This window comes from Miscanthus floridulus, chromosome 10 (assembly GCF_019320115.1).
Source record: "Miscanthus floridulus cultivar M001 chromosome 10, ASM1932011v1, whole genome shotgun sequence".
In the NCBI taxonomy this organism is placed as follows: Eukaryota; Viridiplantae; Streptophyta; class Magnoliopsida; order Poales; family Poaceae; genus Miscanthus; species Miscanthus floridulus.
Window position 1 is genome coordinate 6113588 of NC_089589.1, and position 18859 is coordinate 6132446.

The window sequence follows — 18859 nt, forward strand, 5'->3', positions numbered from 1 at the left end:
AATGCCAACATTTATCCTTTTCTCATTTTTCGGCCGTGCTTGTGCTTCCACTGTCCAGCTGGATAGCCATCTAAATTTCCGATCCAGTAAACAGGAAAATATAAAGGTCAAACCCGTCTTAATAACCATTCGATGAACTGTCGACAGAAAAATTATAAAAATTTAATAGATAGAAAGAAAATAGTTTGCTGAATTTCATATCCAAATATCTGACAGTGTCTTCTTCTTGAAGGCAGCTGCCGTGGAGTGAACTGGGAGCACTGCACTTTTTAAGGGATCCACCACCCCTCTCCCCCACCGTCCCTTTTCTCCACCATTGAAGCACACTCTGACCCTCTCTCTCACTCAACTGTCACACGCACGCACTACACTCGCAACTCATCCGCAGTCACAAGCTCGGCTGCTGCTCCCTCGGTCCCTCTAACGGTTGAGGCGTTGCTGGTGCTCCTGCCGGCTACCCTGCCCTGTTCACTGTTCTGTTCCGCGCATCCCACAGGAAGGGAAGGGGGGAAGGGAAGCACGCAGCTTTGCTCTTGCTCCGTTGCTCCTTGCTCCCCTGTCCACCAAAGAAGGAAACGCCCAGCCCGCCGCAGCTCTAGCCGTCGTCTATCTCGTCACGTATCGGAATCGAATGACGGAAGAGGCGGATGGCATGAAGCGACCTACCAAGAAAGAATGAGAGGCTGGGCTACCCCCGGCACAAGTAGAGGAAGAACCCCAGCAGCCGAGCCACAGGGAGGAGGAAATGGGCAACTGCGGCACGCGGGAGGAGAATGCCGTCGTCGCTGCGCACGCGCAAGGTACCCATCCTTTCGAGTTTGCCCGTAGTGGTGGATTTCTCGCGGGCTCCCCCCTCTTGTCGGTGCTTGTTTGGATCTCAGCTACGGCGCTTCGAATTCCATCAAAATTTCATCTTGGTGGATTGTTCCTCAGGTCCCCTGGGCTCTTGGTTCTTGGGCTCGCGGCGGATTGCCATAAATACTCCCTCTTTCTATTGTGCTGGCTTTTGCGATTAACTAGTGTCGTGGCGATTTGGTTGCGAAACTGGATTTTTCTGGGGGAGGCTTTGTCCCATGTTGTTACGGAAGGATGGTTTTGATTGAAGTCACATGCCAAATTTCACTCCAAATGTTTGATTTTAATACTTGAGTCGGGGGATTTTGATGATTTTTTTGGGTTCATCCCTCCCTCGAGATGAATCCGGTCCTAGGACTCCAGTTCTATTTATCCTCATTTGCTCACGTTTTATCTTCTTTAGTTCAACGCTTGTTTGATTCGTCTTGTCCCAGTTCCACCAGGTTGTTGATCTATGATCTCTTCTATGCTGCATCTTCTTGTGAAGTTGCCATGTCACCTTGCGCTTCCTTATCTTCTTGATTTTTGTATCTGGAAGCCTACTTGATTGTGTACATTGAGAAAAATCTGATGGCACTTTTCCCCAGCGTGCTTCAATTTCTGTGCCCTCCTCTCTTCCCCACTATTGACTTTCGATTTCGCACGGATAAAAAAAATCACAATCCTCCAAGTTTGAATAAACATAGTCTGTTCTAGTGCTACTTGCGTTTTTTTTAAAAGCAATTTGAGGTTTTGTAATTTACATGCAACTGTGCAGTAGATCTGGTCCCCTGACCTCTTTACCTTTCTTTCTTTTTTTTTGAAAAAAAATTCTGACCTCTTTACCCTTGCTGTAATCAATTTGTGCATGTGTATCTCTTCTTTATTTATTTCCTGCTTTCTACTCAGAAGTATTATTTTAGGGGGAAAGGTCATTTAATGGATGCTAGCAGTTGGCAACTCATTCATTTCCACTTGTTCTTAGTTTACTTCTATAATAATTTCCAAATAGAACATTGTATCTCAGCATGAGTAAATGCTTGTAATTCTACACGAATCCTTGAGATATAAAATTTTTCTTAGTATATATAGTTACATACCCGTGACTTATACTACCCACATAAAACTGACTAAGAGAATTTTCACTGTGGTTAGCTTTTGGTACTTTGATCTTAATACGCGAGATATCCTTGTTAGTTGTTACTTCAAGTCTGTAGTTACCTACTGGGCAATAGTTACACTTCATTTTTTTGGGGGCAATAGTTAATACGTGAGATACTTCGTTTTTTTTTTTTTTTGGGTTGAGGACAATATTTACTTCTCATGCTTTCAGTTCAACAGCTCCACTTGTTACAACATCCTGTCAAGAACGCCATCGCAGATAGGAAGCACACCCGCACCTCATCAGATATAAGTGATCCTTCCACACCTAGGAAAGTTGAAGATGCCAAGAACATTTCCATATACAACGATGTGATTGCCTTCACATTGTTTGAGCTAGAGACAATCACAAAGAGCTTCCGTGCTGATTATGTTCTTGGTGAAGGAGGATTTGGGACCGTTTACAAGGGTTACATAGATGAAAATGTCAGGGTTGGGCTGAAGTCACTGCCTGTTGCAGTCAAGGTGCTCAACAAAGACGGACATCAAGGGCACAGAGAATGGCTTGTGAGTAGCCAAGTTGTTCAGTAATTTTCATGCTCATTACCTTTTCATTATATGCATGGAAATGTGAAAAATTGTCTACTAATATGGTGTACTTGCCCACTATGCATGGCACATTGACATGGATACATGTAGATATCATCAGGATGTCGCTAACAAGCATGCTGACAAATAAAATACACATATGGAGGATTCTATGCAATAATGTTTCATTGGCAATCATGTTTTTGTTTCCATGGCTGTCTGGATTAGTTCTCACTACTTTGTCGCAGTGTTTTGTTGACCATGGCATGGAAAATTGATAAGCTGATAAGGTTATCCATAGTGATTTCATGCTCATTTACAGAGATGTGCAGTCCTTGAGTCATGCTGTTGTTACAAATAATATATTTTGTCTGCCATGCTTGAAATTTTTAAAAGATAGTAGCTTACTTGCATGACCGGATTAAGCAACATTACCGAACAAAGAGACTTGAGGAATGAAGATGGAAATCCAAGAACAAATGTGAATTTATTCGAAAGGTTAAACAATTGTATGTAACTGCCTGTAAAATGCTATTGTGTTATTTTTGCACATGGTTTGATAGTTATCATGCTTATTACTAGACTACAAAATTATTATTCCAGTATTGTGTTTTGCTCAAAACAATATAAAAATGGTTTATCCATCTTTTGTATTTATGTCAGACCGAAGTTAACTGCCTGGGGCAGTTGAGGCATCCAAATTTGGTGAAGTTGATCGGATATTGCTGCGAAGATGACCATCGGCTGCTTGTCTACGAGTTCATGTTTCGTGGAAGTCTAGAAAACCACTTATTCCGAAGTAATCCTTCTACTGTTTGTCAGATTGTGAATGGCATCATAACCGAGTTCAATGATGTCACCTTTTACATACTGTCTTCTGTTTTCTTGAATGCTGTCCACTGACTACAACACCTTGAGCTGATAAAAAATTGGATGATAGAGTTACACTTTTCATTTTCATAACTATTGTTGGTATGAGTTGGGCATATTTTATTTACCTGCCAACAACTGATTCATTCATCATCTTTGGAAGTTTTTTACATGTTATTTCCAAAATAACCACTAAGCATCCAACTGTTGAACTTGCTGGTGGCTCAAATCCTGGATGATTGCTTGCTTGGTAAACTGTTGATTTTGCTTGATTACAAGTGGTACCTAGCTGGCATTTTCTGTATTCTGTATGGACATTTTAGGCAACTTCCCAAATCCCAACTGACCTTATGACTTGGAACATATAAGAAATGATCTATTTTACAATTACGCGCTACCACACCTTCGTGTTAATTTCTTCTACATCTGTTGATTTTTGTCATGCTCCTTTAATTACGGACTACTATAGCTGTTACTAACTACATTTGAAGCAAAGGACAAATACTTTCCACTGCTAGCATGTATGATATGTAATGCCAGTGCACTATTTTCCTTGATTCATTCACAATGAACTTTTACTTCAGATGAGGGAAATTTTGTTGACCAGACATCCTGTTTTTCATCTTCTCAGAGACAGCGACACCATTACCCTGGGGTACTAGGATGTCAATCGCACTGGGAGCTGCTGAAGGGCTTGCTTGCCTCCACAATGCTCAAAGGCCTGTCATCTACAGAGATTTCAAGACATCAAATATTCTGCTGGACTCTGTTGAGTGTTAATTGCTTCCTCATGCTTTCTTCTCCTTTTTCAGTTCTATTGATACCATCCAATGGGAATACATGTATGTTTGGCATATTTATCTTTTTGTTTCCATTGCTACAGGATTATACTGCTAAACTGTCTGATTTTGGCCTGGCAAAAGCTGGCCCTGAAGGTGATCAGACGCATGTATCAACACGGGTGATGGGAACCTATGGTTATGCTGCCCCTGAATATGTGATGACTGGTACTTTCCTCATTGTTTATATATGCTTGGTATTTGCATTTCTTAGAAGATATCATCTAATCTAACAGTTGGATATGAACTTCATGTCAAATTCCAGACACTGAACTATTGTTTCTACTCCATGAGCTGAGATCACATATTTTTAGCTAGCGAGTGTGTGTGTGTGTTCGGGTCTATGTATGGCTCTTTTCTCCTTCATTTAATACAATGATACGCAGCTCTCCTGCGTGTTTGAGAAAAAAGAGATCACATATTTTGCCATTTCTTGTGTCTTTCAGTATTTGAGTATAACTTTGTAGCAAAGTTTATAGCCAGGAAAAAAGTATTATTCTTAATGCATGATCATATACCACGCATACACCTAATTATACCTAATGTGCAGGTCACTTGACTGCTAGAAGTGATGTCTACAGCTTTGGCGTCGTCCTTCTGGAGCTCTTGACAGGGCGCAAGTCAATTGACAAATCTCGGCCCAGCAGGGAGCAGAGCCTGGTTGACTGGGCCCTCCCCAAGCTCAATGATAAGAGGAGGCTTCTCCAGATCATTGACCCAAAACTGGAGGGACAGTATTCGGTCAGAGCTGCTCACAAGGCCTGCAGCCTTGCATTCTACTGCTTGAGCCACAACCCCAAGGCCAGGCCGCTTATGAGTGACATCGTCGAAACCCTCCAGCCATTGCAGGGCAGCAGTGGAAGTGATGGATCCGGTCAGTCCTCTGGCCTTCCTGACTATAGAGGCCGTCGCAGGCTAACCGGGAACAGCGTCCACTTCAGGGCCATCCCAAACCCCAAGTGCTCCCCTGCTGTCCCGGCTTGCAGAGTGCGGTGATGGTGCTGTGTTTCAGTTGAAGCTGCTGGGATAGTAGGTTCAGTTGTATATTGCGACCATGGGTGGTGACTGGTGTGGGTGCATGTGTACGCTTGTCGGGTTTTCGGTTTCTTGGGTTTTGGCCAGCGTTTTGATGTGTAAATTTGATCTGCATGCTGCTGCTGCTGCTCTGTAAGGCCCTCTAATTTTCACTGTGGTCTTATGTATCCTTGATTGCGAGCCGTGCCGAAACTGGCCGGTTCAGGATTAACCCTAGAAATGAAAGGCTGAACGAAGAGTGGTTGGATGGTTGATATGGCATCTTGAGGATTCAATCAATCTGTATTGAATTCTTGGCAAGTTCTCTCTTGTTTGGCATCCTGCCATAGTAGGGAAGAATAATCGTGTGACCTCTTGATGCATGATGGTAAACAACTGTACAAGGCAGCTGTTAGCCTGTGCTGTGATCATGATCTGAATGGCTGCCGACGAGTTTGGGATTTTGGCCTGCTTTTGCTTTTGTGGATGTACCATTTTGCAGCTTCTGTATTCTCAAATCTCAATGGAAGGAAATTCTAGAAAGATTCTCAATAAACATGGTTGTGTGCATATGAATCGTGGTGTGTAGTTGCTACAGTAGATGTTCACTGTGCTACAATAGATAACTCTGGTTGTGATCCTTTTTGTTCTCTAAACCTAAAGATGTTGATTTTACTGCACAAATACGATAAACTGATAATCTTTGGAAATGTAATTTGATGATCTTCGATTAAACTGTAAACATCACTGGATTACGCTGTGCTGATTGAACCGTTTTCAGGGGTGATTCTTGAGCATCGGAGAAAGTTGGGTCTCTGGTGGTTGTTTGGTTTCTGAATGGACATCTCCTATGCTGATTCAATCTGCGGGTGTCAGTGGCGAGCACATCCGTCCGCGTGTGCAGCCAACGTGCATCCTATGATGAAGCTGGCGGCCGCCGCCCGGGGCAGTGCCGGGACGGGAGGCGCCGGCAACGGCTGTGTCGCCGACGCCGAGGCAGGCGGCGACGAGCACGCCGGCGTCCAGGTCCGCTGGGGTCACTTCATTCCAAAAAGAGTGTGCGTGAGATTGGGCTTGACAAAGCTGATTGTCTGGGCCAAATGACGGCCCAATTACCTCTGCCCATAGGAGTATTTATTGTTGAGGCCCGCTGTGGATTCGGCCCACTACGACCTAACAGTGTCGGTCGTGATCACGTTCGCATTCGCATTCACATTCAGTGTCAGCAATGTAATGAAGATGATGTGTCCAATGGCTTGGTTAAAACGTCATTATCGGTCGTTATCCATCATTAGAAGCTAAGAAAATAAGGGTCTGTTTAAAGGTCTAATCACTAACTAGCTTTTTAGACAAGTTTTCAATTAGTTGTTAGCCATCCTTTGCTAATTTGAGCTAATTATTAGTCCAACTAATAACGCGCTCTAACCCATCAAAACAGACCGGTTCAGGTAACTCCGTGATGCAGCACAATAATCTTTTCTTTGGCCCCATCACATGCATGAACCGGGGCGCGACTGCATCACAAGGCTAAAATTGCTCAGAGACTGTCACTTCCAATCATACACTAATACTACCGTTTCTTGGACAATGAAAAATTTTATTGCATTTTAAGATTGTTACTTGAAATAAAAGCCATCCAGCAAAATAAAATTCATAAAAAATACAAAAATTACTAATAATTACTCCCTCCATCCTAAAATAAACACACATCATGGTCCCAAAGTTTAACTAGTTATATAGAAAATAATATTAATATTTGTAATTCTAAATAAGTTTATTATAAAAGTATATTTTATGATTAATTTAATGATGCTTATTACATACCATAGATATTATTACTTTTATGTGTATATTTGGTCAAATTTAGAAATTTTGACTTCTCGATAAGTGAGATGTACACTTATTTTGACATAGAGAAAGTATCAACATGTAGAGTAGACGTCATCCATGTGTGCTTGGGTAAAAAGGCCTTGGCCACCTGTATCAACTGGTGCGATGCCACCACAACCTAATCTCCAGTCCATTTAATGAAGAGAGAGGGGGAAAATGTTTCGATGAACAATACCATAAACCGTGCAGGAGTTAGAGGAGCCGGGGCCACTGAGTGTCCACCCAAACAAGATCTTAATCGTCACATCCTTATATATAACAAAAGCTACACTTTTGCTACTCTACCAATTACGCATAACTAGGTTGTCTTTATAAGCACAACCCCACGAAGGTACCACAAGAAAATACTAATATTGCCACAATCCCACTCTCGAGCCACTGTCATCGCCTCCGTGATCGCTCGCATTAGAGTGTGTTGTGCGTGATGAGGTGAAGAAGACCAGCTTTTCTTTTAGAAAGAAAAAAGAAAAGGAAGAGAGTCTTGTCAAAAAAAAAAAGGAAGACAGATGTCAAGCCTTCGCAACTCTGGTGTCTGCTCGGGTTGATGAAGGAGCATACCATCTGAATATCAGATTCAAAAGTATGTCAAAGAAAGTAGATGAAACGTAGGAGCCAAACAAGTGTCACCGTTTGGGTCATTCGTGTATCTAATCTGACTCATAGGATGGCTGGAAAAGATTATATGTTGGTACACGGTACACACTCCTATCTAACCTTATCATGTCATGTCATGGCCAAATGACGCTTTTTATTTGTTGGGTTTTAAAGGGAAATGTCAAGGACAAAAAAAAGATTCCTGCTCCAGATATTGTGCCATATATTTGTTGTATTAGCTAGCCTTGTATAGAATCAATAATTGTTGTATGAATTAGGCAAAATTGGCCACAAGACATTGAAAATGATCTCTCTTTACTACATGACATGCAAATACTCCCTCTGTCCCAAATAAACAACTTTCTAAGGTTTAAAATTTGTTCCAAATAAATAATTTTCTACACAAACAAGACCATGTTCGCTTATGCTGAAATGTTGTGAGAGGAAAACACTGTTCCATGGCTGAAAAGTTGCTCAAACGAATAGACTGATTGTCTTCTAATATGAAAACTAATCATGGGTGCATGGAAACCATAACTACCAAATCCAAGAGATATGCTTGGAGAAAGGAAATGAGACGAGGATACTTGTGTCTTTTGACAGTGTTTTTTAGAAACTTATTTATTATAGGTCAGAGGGAGTAAGTGTGATTTATTGGTGGACACTTTATTTCTTGTCAAATTTACTGGTGGACAGTATGTCTAATAAAATATTCATTTCCGGTTCTAGAGGAGAGAAAAGACTTGCGATTTGTCCATTTTGCCCTTGCTAGTTTCTTCCTCCCTCCCCTTCGGTGACTAAATATGCGCTTATATATCATAATCAGAAGATATATATAATTCATAGTGCCCTCGAGCCATGGTCATCGTCACCATCATCGCTCGCACTACTATACACTGTGCAATGCATGGACAAGAAATTGAAGGCCATGACCATGAAAATGAGTATACGTACGTCATCCAATATGCAAAAGTGTGCCCACGGAAAGCACAACGTAGCAGCCAAACAGGTGTCACCATTTGGGTCATTCATGTATCTAATCTGACTCATCATATAGGATGGCTAGCTGGAAAATGATGCATGCTGGTAGGGCAGCTTGTCGATCAGTGTGCTAGCTACCTAGCTTATCCTTGTTATAACCAAATGATACTTTAATTCGGTGGATGGATGGTCATTTTTTAAAAGGGAAATGTCAAGGAGAAAAAAGGGAACGAATTGAAGACAGCAGACACACGCGTAAATACCCAAAATGATCAGCATGCATGTATGATTGATGTACTATGTTGGTATATAAGCTCAGAGTCCTCTTGGGTTGTCAATTTGCCATTGCCGACAGGTAATATCGTTCTGCTCATTGTTCCGTGTTTAAGCCTTAGATTTTTTTATAACCGTCTGACTTTGTGAATCTTAAAATTTGTAGACTCCTCATCTCTTGCAAGTGTTCATATATACATGTATAGTGTGTGCGCGCATGTTAATAGAAATGAGATATGAGAGTACATGTGTATAGGAGTGTTATGTGTCTTCCAATTTTTTTTGAAGTTCTAACAATCTTCTCGTCTACTTTATTAATTTGTTCGTCATACACAGTACTAGTATACGGTTTTCAAATAATTTGGTCAGAGCTAATATCTGCTAATCCGACTGTCAGGCAGCAGGCTATCACAAAACTAATACTCGATCTCTTCGTTCTAAATTATAAGACGTTTTAGCTTTTCTCGTACTTTTGCTATGCATTTATATATATACTATATACGTCTAGATAATTGTATCTAGAAAAGTCAAAACATCTTATAATTTAGAACGGAAGAAGTACTACTCCGTTGGTCACAAGGTTAATTAAGCTTTATTTGGTGCTCCCTCAAAGATTTTTGGGCATTCCATTTGACAGGGGTGTCATTGGTAATTTGCCATTGACATGTAAAGTGAAAGTTTAATTTAATATATAAGACAAGTTTTTAATATAAACAGCTCTAATCTCCCGGTTCGTTTTTCAAAACAAAAAATGCAAATCTTCATGGATTTCATTGCTATACATGCAAGTTTCTTTCTGTTGGCGCGCCAATAATCTGTGTGTTGGTTCCACAATCCGCAGCACTCCCTCTGTACTAAAAAAATAAAGTCATTTTGAACAGAGACATGGTCTTCAAAGTATAACTTTAACTTCTTGTTTTTATAAAAATATTTATCGAAAAATGATATATGTATATTTTTATGAAAGTATTTTTCAAGACAAATCTATTGATATGGTTTTCATATTTCCAAACTCAACGACCTAAAAGTTATTCATGATTTATATTTCTAATGTTTAACTTAAGTCTTATCAAAAACAACTTTATTTTTGAGTACGAAGGGAGTACTATGGAGAGATCGGGAGATCACACCTAATTAAAGGTCCATAATTCCATATTCTCTTCGCTGTCAGAGATACGTCAATCGCTTTCGTTGGCTGGCAAGCACAACAAATGTGAGCCTTTGCTTGATGGCTACACAACTTTCTAGAACACTGAAGCTCCAAGTGTTTCTTTTTAATGTAGGCTAGAGACGTCCGTGGACGTGAAAGGTCAATTTAGCAGAGCTCTATTGTCTGATTCTTGAGCTATGTTTCTTGATTCTTAAGTAAAATTATGGTGAAAAGCATGTGAGAAGTGATTTCGGAATGATTTTGATACGGACCGGATAATGGGGAGTGCTGGCGAGCTGGTGTTTTAGGCTTCCTACTCGATGTGTAAAGAGCAAAATTCACGGTCGGTCCTCAACTTGGCCGGCGGTGTCATTCAGGTCTCTGAACTTCTAAATTGATATCTATGGGTTTCAAAACTTGGCAGACGGTGTCATACAGGTTCCTAAACTTTTAAGGTGATCACCGTAGGTTCCTAAACTTGGCTGACGGTGTCATCCTGGTCCCCGAACTTTCAAGGTATTCACCGCAGGTTCCTAAACTTGACAAGCAATGTCATCCCTGTCCAAATGCAATAATATTAAATGTTACCTATAGCATTAAAAGTTTTCTCTATTAAAAGTTACTTCTAATTTTAGTATTATTTTAAAAATTTTAATAGTATTATTATACAAGTAACTTTTCTCTGTTATTAATACTATAACATTATTATTAAAACTTTTAATACTATAATACTATTATTAAAAGTTCTAATACTATAATACTACTATTAAAAGTATTATAATATTAATAATGAAAAAGTTACTTCTATAATAATACTATTAAAATTTTTAAAATAATACTAAAATTAAAAGTAACTTTTAGTAGAGAAAACTTTTAATACTATAGGAATTTTAATATTATTTTAATATTATTAATGATACATAAATATTAAATTAATTCTAGTATTTTTATATTTAGGTTAAACCTAATATATTTGTTGTTCTAAATTATTTTAGTACTTTAATTTATTTTTTTGCTGATGTAAATTATTTTATATAGACATATGTTATATCCACAACTGCAGACGCCCTCTTTGCCGAGTGCTGGGGGCACTCGGCAAAGCCAGCCAAGCACTCGGTAAAGGCTTTGCCGAGTGCCGCACTCGGCAACGGTCTCTCGGCAAAGATTTTGTCGGCAAATTTTTTTTTGCCGAGTGCCAAAAATCGACACTCGGCAAAGTCTTTGCCGAGTGCCAAGCCCGCACTCGGCAAAAAAATAACTGCCGTCAACATTTGACGCCGTCTTTGCCGAGTGCCTAGGGACTGGCACTCGGCAAAATTTGAATTTTTGCCGAGAGCCAGGGCTCAGCACTCGGCAAAGAAACAATTTTTTAAAAAAAATCTTTTTAAAAATAGTCTTTGCCGAGTGGTACCATCTGGCACTCGGCAAAATTGACCTCTTTGCCGAGTGCCAGGCTGTGGCACTCGGCAAAACTGGGGAAGTGGCTGTTTTTGCAGCATTTTTTTCCAGCTTTGCCGAGTGCCACACCCCTGGCACTCGGCAAAGACTTCTTTGCCGAGTGTTGACACTCGGCAAAGCTGGGAAATTTGCAATTTTTTTTGTTTGTTGCTTTCCTTCGAAAGCAAACACGCAAAACTCATATATAATACATGAGACAGCACACAGGCATTTAGCATTACACAAAACGCATACATAATCCATCACTCGGCAAATTTTTACATGTGTTGATGTCCTGGTTTGTGAACACCATACGTGATGACGTCCTCCAAACGTTTTCAAATTTTTACCACCGCATATGCATGTGATATCACGACATCTCGCCAAGTTTCATGATTTTCGGGATTCGTTTGAATTTTATAGAATTAAATAACCACTCGCACGCAAGTTCGCGGCGTTGCCCCGTGAGCACGTTGATCGAAATTTGGAGACAGTTCCTTGATTTAGCATAAAGTGACACTAACAAACAAGAATAACATTTTTGGAATGGATCAAAACTATTATTCAATGCACCTGCAGTTCAAACCTACATTTTCTGGAAAATTGCAAGAAAACGAAATAAAGTGAAGAAATATAGCAAACAGCAATGAAATTGTGCCAAATTTGAACATGTTGTTCATGGTACAAATACAAATCTAAGAAAAAAAGTTGGTGGCAAAAAACAAAAAAAAATTATTTTGCCGAGTGCCAAGGTTTGGCACTCGGCAAAGTGAATATTTTGCCGAGTGCTAGCCCTAGGCACTCGGCAAAGCCAATATTTTGTCGAGTGCCAAACAGAAGGCACTCGGCAAAGAGGACGGCGTTGGATACCGTTATCCCCGGGCGTCTCTTTGCCGAGTGCCCAACTTTACCGAGTGTCTGGCATTGGGCAAAGTTTGGATTTGCCGAGTGCCTTATTTTACCGAGTGCCAGACATTCGGTAAAGCCCTATTTGCCGGGTGCCAAGTTTCGCCGAGTGCGGCACTCGGCAAAGGTGGCCTTTGCCGAGTGCCCGATATTTGGTACTCGGCAAAGATTTGAGCACTGGACAAAGTCTCAGTGATCTAGATACATAGAAAATGCTATGAATCTAGAATGCCAAAACGTCTTATAATCTTAGACACAAGTGCGCTCATTCATTGCTAACGTTAGAAACCTTGCGTTAAAAATCTGAAACGACGCATAAATAAACGCTAATAAATGAAGTAAGCTTCGTCGTCGTCCCTCTCCCTTCCACTATAGTAGTATATTATATATCACCTACCACCAAAACAAATTCGTTAGGAGGGGGGAGGTGAGGACATGGCTCGACGCCCTTCAGACCCCATGACGATGATCTCCCTCACCGGCTTCACCGCGCTATCTGCCGGCCTCCTGCTCATCTCCTCCTCCTTGGTGCTGCAAGCTCAAGGTACGCACGATCGAATCGATCCGATCCCATTCCCATGCAAGCATGCATGTTCCATCATGTTTCTGTTCCAGTTATATATAAATATAAATCAGTTCTAAATCCCCTGATCGAGGCCTGAGCAAATTGATTAATAAACAAGCAGGAGGAGCCGGCGTCGGCGAGGAGTCGTACGTGCCGGTGCGGAGAGTGGTGTACCGGTCCATATCACCGGCGGCGATGACAGAAGCAGCGGCGCCGTACGAACCGTTCGAGGTGTGCCGGAGGTGCCGGTGCTGCGCGTCGCCGTCCAACGCGAGCAGCTGCGTGGACACGAGCTGCTGCTACGCCATCAACTGCAACCTCCCCGGCAAGCCCTTCGGCACCTGCGCCTTCCTTCCGAAGACCTGCGGCTGCGGCGCCGACAACAACTGCACCCAGCCGGCGTCCTGATGATCCTTCCTGACCCATCCTTCACTGAGATCTATTAGCATGCAGATCAGATGACTCACTCGATCAGGGATAGATTATCCAGTTAATAATTCCCTGCCAAATCTTAGTTGTAATATTCTAGAAAGAGTGAAAGCTTCCATATTGTTTACATGCTGCCAAAGTTTCATGTTCACTCCATGAACTATTTGCTTCTCATTTATATTTACCTTTTATACCCTGCTGATGATGGTCCTTGGGTAGTCCTTGTCTGTTTTTAGCATCACTACTACAGAATTGGACATCACTGTCGGCCTCATCACTGTCAAATTTTAAAAAATTGGCAATGATAGACACTGATAGACCATCACTGCCGGTTTTTTTTCTAAAACCGGTAGTGATAGGACCAACCGACATTGATATTCGGGTATTCACTGTCGGTTCATATCACTGTCGATTTTAGCCAAGAACCGACAGTGATATTGGGTCATCACTGCCGATTTTAGCGAAGAACCGACACCGATACCATCACCGTCGATCCATGGCTTGAACCGACAGTGATATACTGAAAGAAAACTTTATAAGTTTCTCATATGATGTCCGATGAAGACAAACTTTATATCAAAGTTGTAGTACTCGACGAGATCTACAAATTGTAGTTCAAACTTTTTTAATTTAAGATCGTTTGGATGTTCAAATATTTTCATTTGAAATAATCTATCTAATGAAAATTACGTTTGATTTCTAAAATTTAAAATTTGAATTTTTCAAACGGCCTCAGATGGAGAAACGTCCAAAACAAAAGTTGTATATCTTGAAAAGTTATGCAACTTTGTAGTTGAAAACATTTTCATTTGAGATCATTTACTACTTGAAAATACTATTTGAAATTAAAATTTAAAATTTTTGAAGAACTCTGATTTCTCTTTTTAATCTCAGGCTAAAACTTGCAACTAGTCTTTCTCCCTCGTACTAACTTTCAATTTGATAATTTTTTTCTAAAATTTTCTAAAATCATGATCTATCAATTTATTGTGTTCTTACCTCTATTATTTTATTCATCTTTTCATTTGACTGTGTTTTATCTATTTGAATTTTGAATTTCAAAAAATGGCAACTTCAAACGTTATTTTGCAACACTAAATGATTTCAGCTGAAAAACTCATGAACATAGAAGTTGTAGAACTTATCAAGATCTACAACTTATTTTAGTCATTTCTTCATCCGATAAAGTGGTAATAGTAATGTTCACAAAATTGTATATCTCTCTTATAGTTTCATAAACAGTAAGAGGGATATGTAACATTTGTGAACAATGTTACTACCACCATATCGGATGAATAAATGATCAAATGACCAAAATAGAAGTTGTAGATCTCGAAAAGTTATGAAACTCTGTAGTTGACAACTTTTTGATTTGAAATCATCTTGTCAAGGACAATTACGTTTGAATTTCTAAAATTTGAAATTTAAATTTTGTAAATGACCTCGGATGGAGAAACTACCAAAATAAAAGTTGTAGATCTCAAAAAGTTATGAAACTTTATAGTTGACAACTTTTTTATTTGAAACCATCTTCTCAAGGCAAACTACGTTTGAATTTCAAAAAATTTAAAATTTGAATTTTTTAAACAACCTCGGATGTATAAACAGCAAAAATAAAATTTGTAGATCTCAAAAAGTTGTGAAACTTTGTAGTTGATAACTTTTTTATTTGAAATCATCTTGTTATGGAAAACTATATTTGAATTTCTCAAATTTGAAATTTACATTTTGTAAACGACCTCAGATGGAGAAACTACCAAAATAAAAGTTGTAGATCTCGATAAGTTATAAAACTTTGTAGTTGGCAACTTTTTCATTTGAATTCGTTTAGGTTCCCAAATACTCATTTTAAAATTAGATTAACATAAAATGGTTAGGACGAAAATCTCATTCGGACACAAACAGCTTGCAGGTGGAGTGCTTAGGGGCCGAAGACGCGAAGCAGGACGACAGGGGTTCGAGCGCCGGTGGCCGTGAAGCACGTGTTTTTCGACCGAAAAATCGCTTGACTTATGACTTGCGACGCGCGACCGTGTGGCTGTCCAGTGAGGCCTCTTCCGATATTAAAATTTTTTCCCTATTTTTTCAATGAATTTTTTGGCTTTCCTAGAAACCACATCATTGCCGGTTCACATCACCATCGGTTCATAAGAACCGACGTGATGTCAATCCCACATCACTGCCAGTATACCACTGTCGGTTCAAAATCTGGCAGTGAGGAGGTTTTTTTGAACCAGCAGTGATGTTAAGATCTAGGGTAGTGCATGTAATCCATGCTTTGTTCTTTAAAGATTCATGTTCATTAATTTAAAATCCTATTGTGTAGGTTGTGTGAAGGTGGAGAGCTACTTGACAGAATACTTTCTAGCTAGGTAAGTTAAAGTGAATATAAAATTTTGAAATAGCACATCAAAATATGTGCTTCGATGGAACTGATGTTTTGCATTAGACTTATTAAGAGGTGGGAAGTACTCTGAGGATGATGCAAAAGCTGTCCTGGTGCAAATATTAAATGTCGTCGCTTTTTGCCACATTCAAGGAGTGGTTCATCGAGATCTCAAACCAGAGGTGATGTGTTTTTCTGCATCTCTACAATCAGTGCAAATTTCATGTTTTAAGGAGGCTTAGAAAATGCTAACTTTCTACTTTCAGTTCCATAGCACTGGTAAACTAAGCATGTCTTACTTCATATTCTAATATTAGCATTTTCATTGTTTACTTTATCATGACTTCTAAAAATTGTAATACCCTTTTTTCAGAATTTTCTTTTTACATCAAAAGAAGATAACTCCAATCTTAAGGCCATTGACTTTGGTTTATCAGCCTTTGTAAAACCAGGTATACTTCTTACTGGATAATCCATGTTTTTTATATAAATTCAGTCTCGCCATGAAAATGACAAATTCTGTGTGGAACTACAGTATTTATTACTGAAAACGAGAATTCCCAACACGTGTTCCAAAAAAATAAAGACTGATAATCACTTATAATATGTTTCATCTTTCTTATCATAAAATAGTTATTTGATTTATGTACAACAAAAACACATGCTCTTCTCCAAGAAATTAGGAGGCTTCCTTGTATACCGTTTTATGAAGTCGTGGGATAGCGTAAGATTGCCACTGATCAACACTGTAAACATATATATTCTCTGTATATTCTATACACTACATAGGAAGTTAATAACTTCACTTATTATCTGCCATCAGCTTCACTGAGGACGGAATTCTTGGCGGCCATTTTGAAGAGCCGTGCAAATGAATGTTTTGATAGCTTCCCTGAAGATTTCCAAGACATGTTTAAGGATTTAGGTAGATCTTAAATTAGATGGTTAATGCGAGAAATAACTTTATTATGCCTTCTTATACAAAAGTGTTCCCCGGATTGTATAATACTCAAATACAATTATATAAAACTTGAACTACGAAAAAAAATCATCGTTTGGTTGTTTTAATGTTCATCCTAACGCACAGGCACTATACTAGTCCAGTTAATAATTCCCTGCATTCAATGAATATAATATATATTGAGAGAAATGAAGATAATATATACAATAATACAAGAAAACTAATCAAGAGAGGATGAACTTTTTTTGCTACAAAAGAAGAATTATATATTATATATTAGATAATAGCTGGGTACATCAACACGTTACAAGCACTCTGGATTACGCTGCAAATATCCAGAAACCGATTTTCATCTAAATTATACCCACGCTGTGAAAAGCTACAGATCTCAAAACCAAACATGTACGACACTTTGCACTATGGACGACCGCATAGGCAAATACTCAACATTCATGCAACGAATGACGGCCAACATTCATACAACAAACGACGGCCAACATTCATTCAAGCAGAGCTGAGAAACTTCTTCTTTCTGGTGTCTTCTTCTTTCTGCCACCGAAGAATGAGGAAGACTGATCTGAAACTTATTCTCCCTAGTCCTTCATCGTGGCCAGATCTAACCACAATAAAATGGAGAAGAAATCGGAGAAAATTATTCCATAGCAGCGACATCATCTCCGCCTTGATGTCACCATCTAGAAATAAAAGTCTTCATGTCGTCATACCGGTAAAGATACTGACGCCGTAGTTATCGCCCTTATCTTCAACAGAGCCCCCTCATCGTCGCTGGAGAGAAGGAGAGGAGATAAATCCCCAATAGCAAGAAACTTGGCATGGAGATACCCTAACCCTAAGTACTCGATCTACTAACCTACAACGATATGCCGGACGGGGGAGGGAGGGGGACCAGCGGTAGTAAAGGTGGGCGAGTCGCAAGACTTCAAAAGCGGATGAACTAATCAGGGAGATTTATGCGTAATCTTGTAACGAAAGAGAGATTAAAAGGTTAACAGGCAAGGAAAGAAAATATATTCATGAGAGAAAAAGATGGTTTATTCAACTATACAAGGAAACTAATCAGTTGTAGAAAGAGTCATAGTTAGAAACCGTTCGTTGATAATCTGGAACGATGCACTGGCGCTTAAATAAAGATTGTGTCACATCACATCACACACCGACACACGTACTTACATACAGTGGTGGTGTTAGTTAACCCAAGGAAGGGTATCATCAGCTATTGTTCTTCTCTTCCCTTCTTGTTAGTCGTCGTCGTCCTCTCCCTTCCACTAGTATATATATCACCCACCACCAAAGCAAATTCGTTAGGAGGGGAGGCCTGCCATGTCTCGACGACGCCCTTCAGCCCCCATGACGATGATCTCCCTCACCGGCTTCACCGCCCTATCTGCCGGCCTCCTGCTCATCTTCGTCTCCTCCTTCCTGCTGCAAGCTCAAGGTAAGCATGCATGTTTTTATTTGATCCAGTCATATATATCAGTTCTAAATTAAATCCCCTATATAAGGCCTGATGAGCAAATTAATTAATTAACAAACAAACAAGCAGGAGGCAACAGCAGCGAGGAGTCGTCGTACGTGCCGGTGCGGAGAGTGGTGTACCGGTCCATGTCACCGGCGGCTGCGGCTGCGATGACAGAAGCGGCGGCGGCGCCGTACGAGCCGTTCGAGGTGTGCCAAGGCTGCCGGTGCTGCTCGTCGTCGTCTAACAGCAGCAGCTGCGTGGACACGAGCTGCTGCTACGCCATCGACTGCGACCTCCCCGGCAAGCCCTACGGCACCTGCGCCTTCACTCCGCAAACCTGCGGCTGCGGCGCCGCCAACAACTGCACCCAGCCGGCGTCCTGATCGAGTCCTTCCTGACCCACCCTTCACTGAGATCTATTAGCATGCAGATTAGATGACTCACTCGATCAAGTACTCGATCAGGGATAGATTATTCAGTTAATTCCCCGGATTCAACGAAGATAATATATACAATAATATATGTTCGTTCTTGGCCGGTGTAAAGGTTTTGTTTTTCAGA

The 18859-nt window shown here is 40.2% G+C and overlaps 3 protein-coding genes across 4 annotated transcripts; all 3 read left to right on the forward strand.

Moving 5' to 3' along the window:
• The first annotated feature begins 299 nt into the window (after nt 1-299).
• LOC136486139 (probable serine/threonine-protein kinase PBL8) lies at nt 300-5519 on the forward strand. Its single transcript, XM_066482946.1, has 6 exons — nt 300-800; nt 2168-2502; nt 3187-3322; nt 4025-4161; nt 4277-4400; nt 4783-5519. The coding sequence occupies exons 1-6, from the start codon at nt 746-748 to the stop codon at nt 5226-5228; spliced, it is 1233 nt and encodes a 410-aa protein (XP_066339043.1). The 5' UTR covers nt 300-745; the 3' UTR covers nt 5229-5519.
• A 7303-nt stretch (nt 5520-12822) lies between these two features.
• Nucleotides 12823-13667, forward strand: LOC136487768 (uncharacterized). 2 transcript variants are annotated; one of them, XM_066484877.1, is made up of 2 exons: nt 12823-13021; nt 13161-13667. In XM_066484877.1, the coding sequence occupies exons 1-2, from the start codon at nt 12913-12915 to the stop codon at nt 13448-13450; spliced, it is 399 nt and encodes a 132-aa protein (XP_066340974.1). In that variant the 5' UTR covers nt 12823-12912; the 3' UTR covers nt 13451-13667. The 2 variants fall into 2 exon arrangements, with proteins under 2 accessions (XP_066340974.1, XP_066340975.1); XM_066484878.1 differs by having other exon boundaries at nt 12837-13021; nt 13164-13667.
• Nucleotides 13668-18083: 4416 nt separating this feature from the next.
• LOC136487640 (uncharacterized) lies at nt 18084-18859 on the forward strand. The gene is made up of 2 exons (XM_066484741.1): nt 18084-18274; nt 18383-18859. The coding sequence occupies exons 1-2, from the start codon at nt 18160-18162 to the stop codon at nt 18679-18681; spliced, it is 414 nt and encodes a 137-aa protein (XP_066340838.1). The 5' UTR covers nt 18084-18159; the 3' UTR covers nt 18682-18859.

Excerpts from the sequence above, each read along its gene's own strand:
- LOC136487768 (XM_066484877.1), top strand. The coding sequence starts at position 12,913 with ATGGCTCGACGCCCTTCAGACCCCATGACGATGATCTCCCTCACCGGC. Across the intron at positions 13,022-13,160 it reads CTTGGTGCTGCAAGCTCAAG|CAGGAGGAGCCGGCGTCGGC; the intron begins GTACGCACGATC and ends TTAATAAACAAG.
- LOC136486139 (XM_066482946.1), top strand. The coding sequence starts at position 746 with ATGGGCAACTGCGGCACGCGGGAGGAGAATGCCGTCGTCGCTGCGCAC. Across the intron at positions 4,162-4,276 it reads CAAATATTCTGCTGGACTCT|GATTATACTGCTAAACTGTC; the intron begins GTTGAGTGTTAA and ends CCATTGCTACAG. Across the intron at positions 4,401-4,782 it reads CCCTGAATATGTGATGACTG|GTCACTTGACTGCTAGAAGT; the intron begins GTACTTTCCTCA and ends CCTAATGTGCAG.
- LOC136487640 (XM_066484741.1), top strand. The coding sequence starts at position 18,160 with ATGTCTCGACGACGCCCTTCAGCCCCCATGACGATGATCTCCCTCACC. Across the intron at positions 18,275-18,382 it reads CTTCCTGCTGCAAGCTCAAG|GAGGCAACAGCAGCGAGGAG; the intron begins GTAAGCATGCAT and ends ACAAACAAGCAG.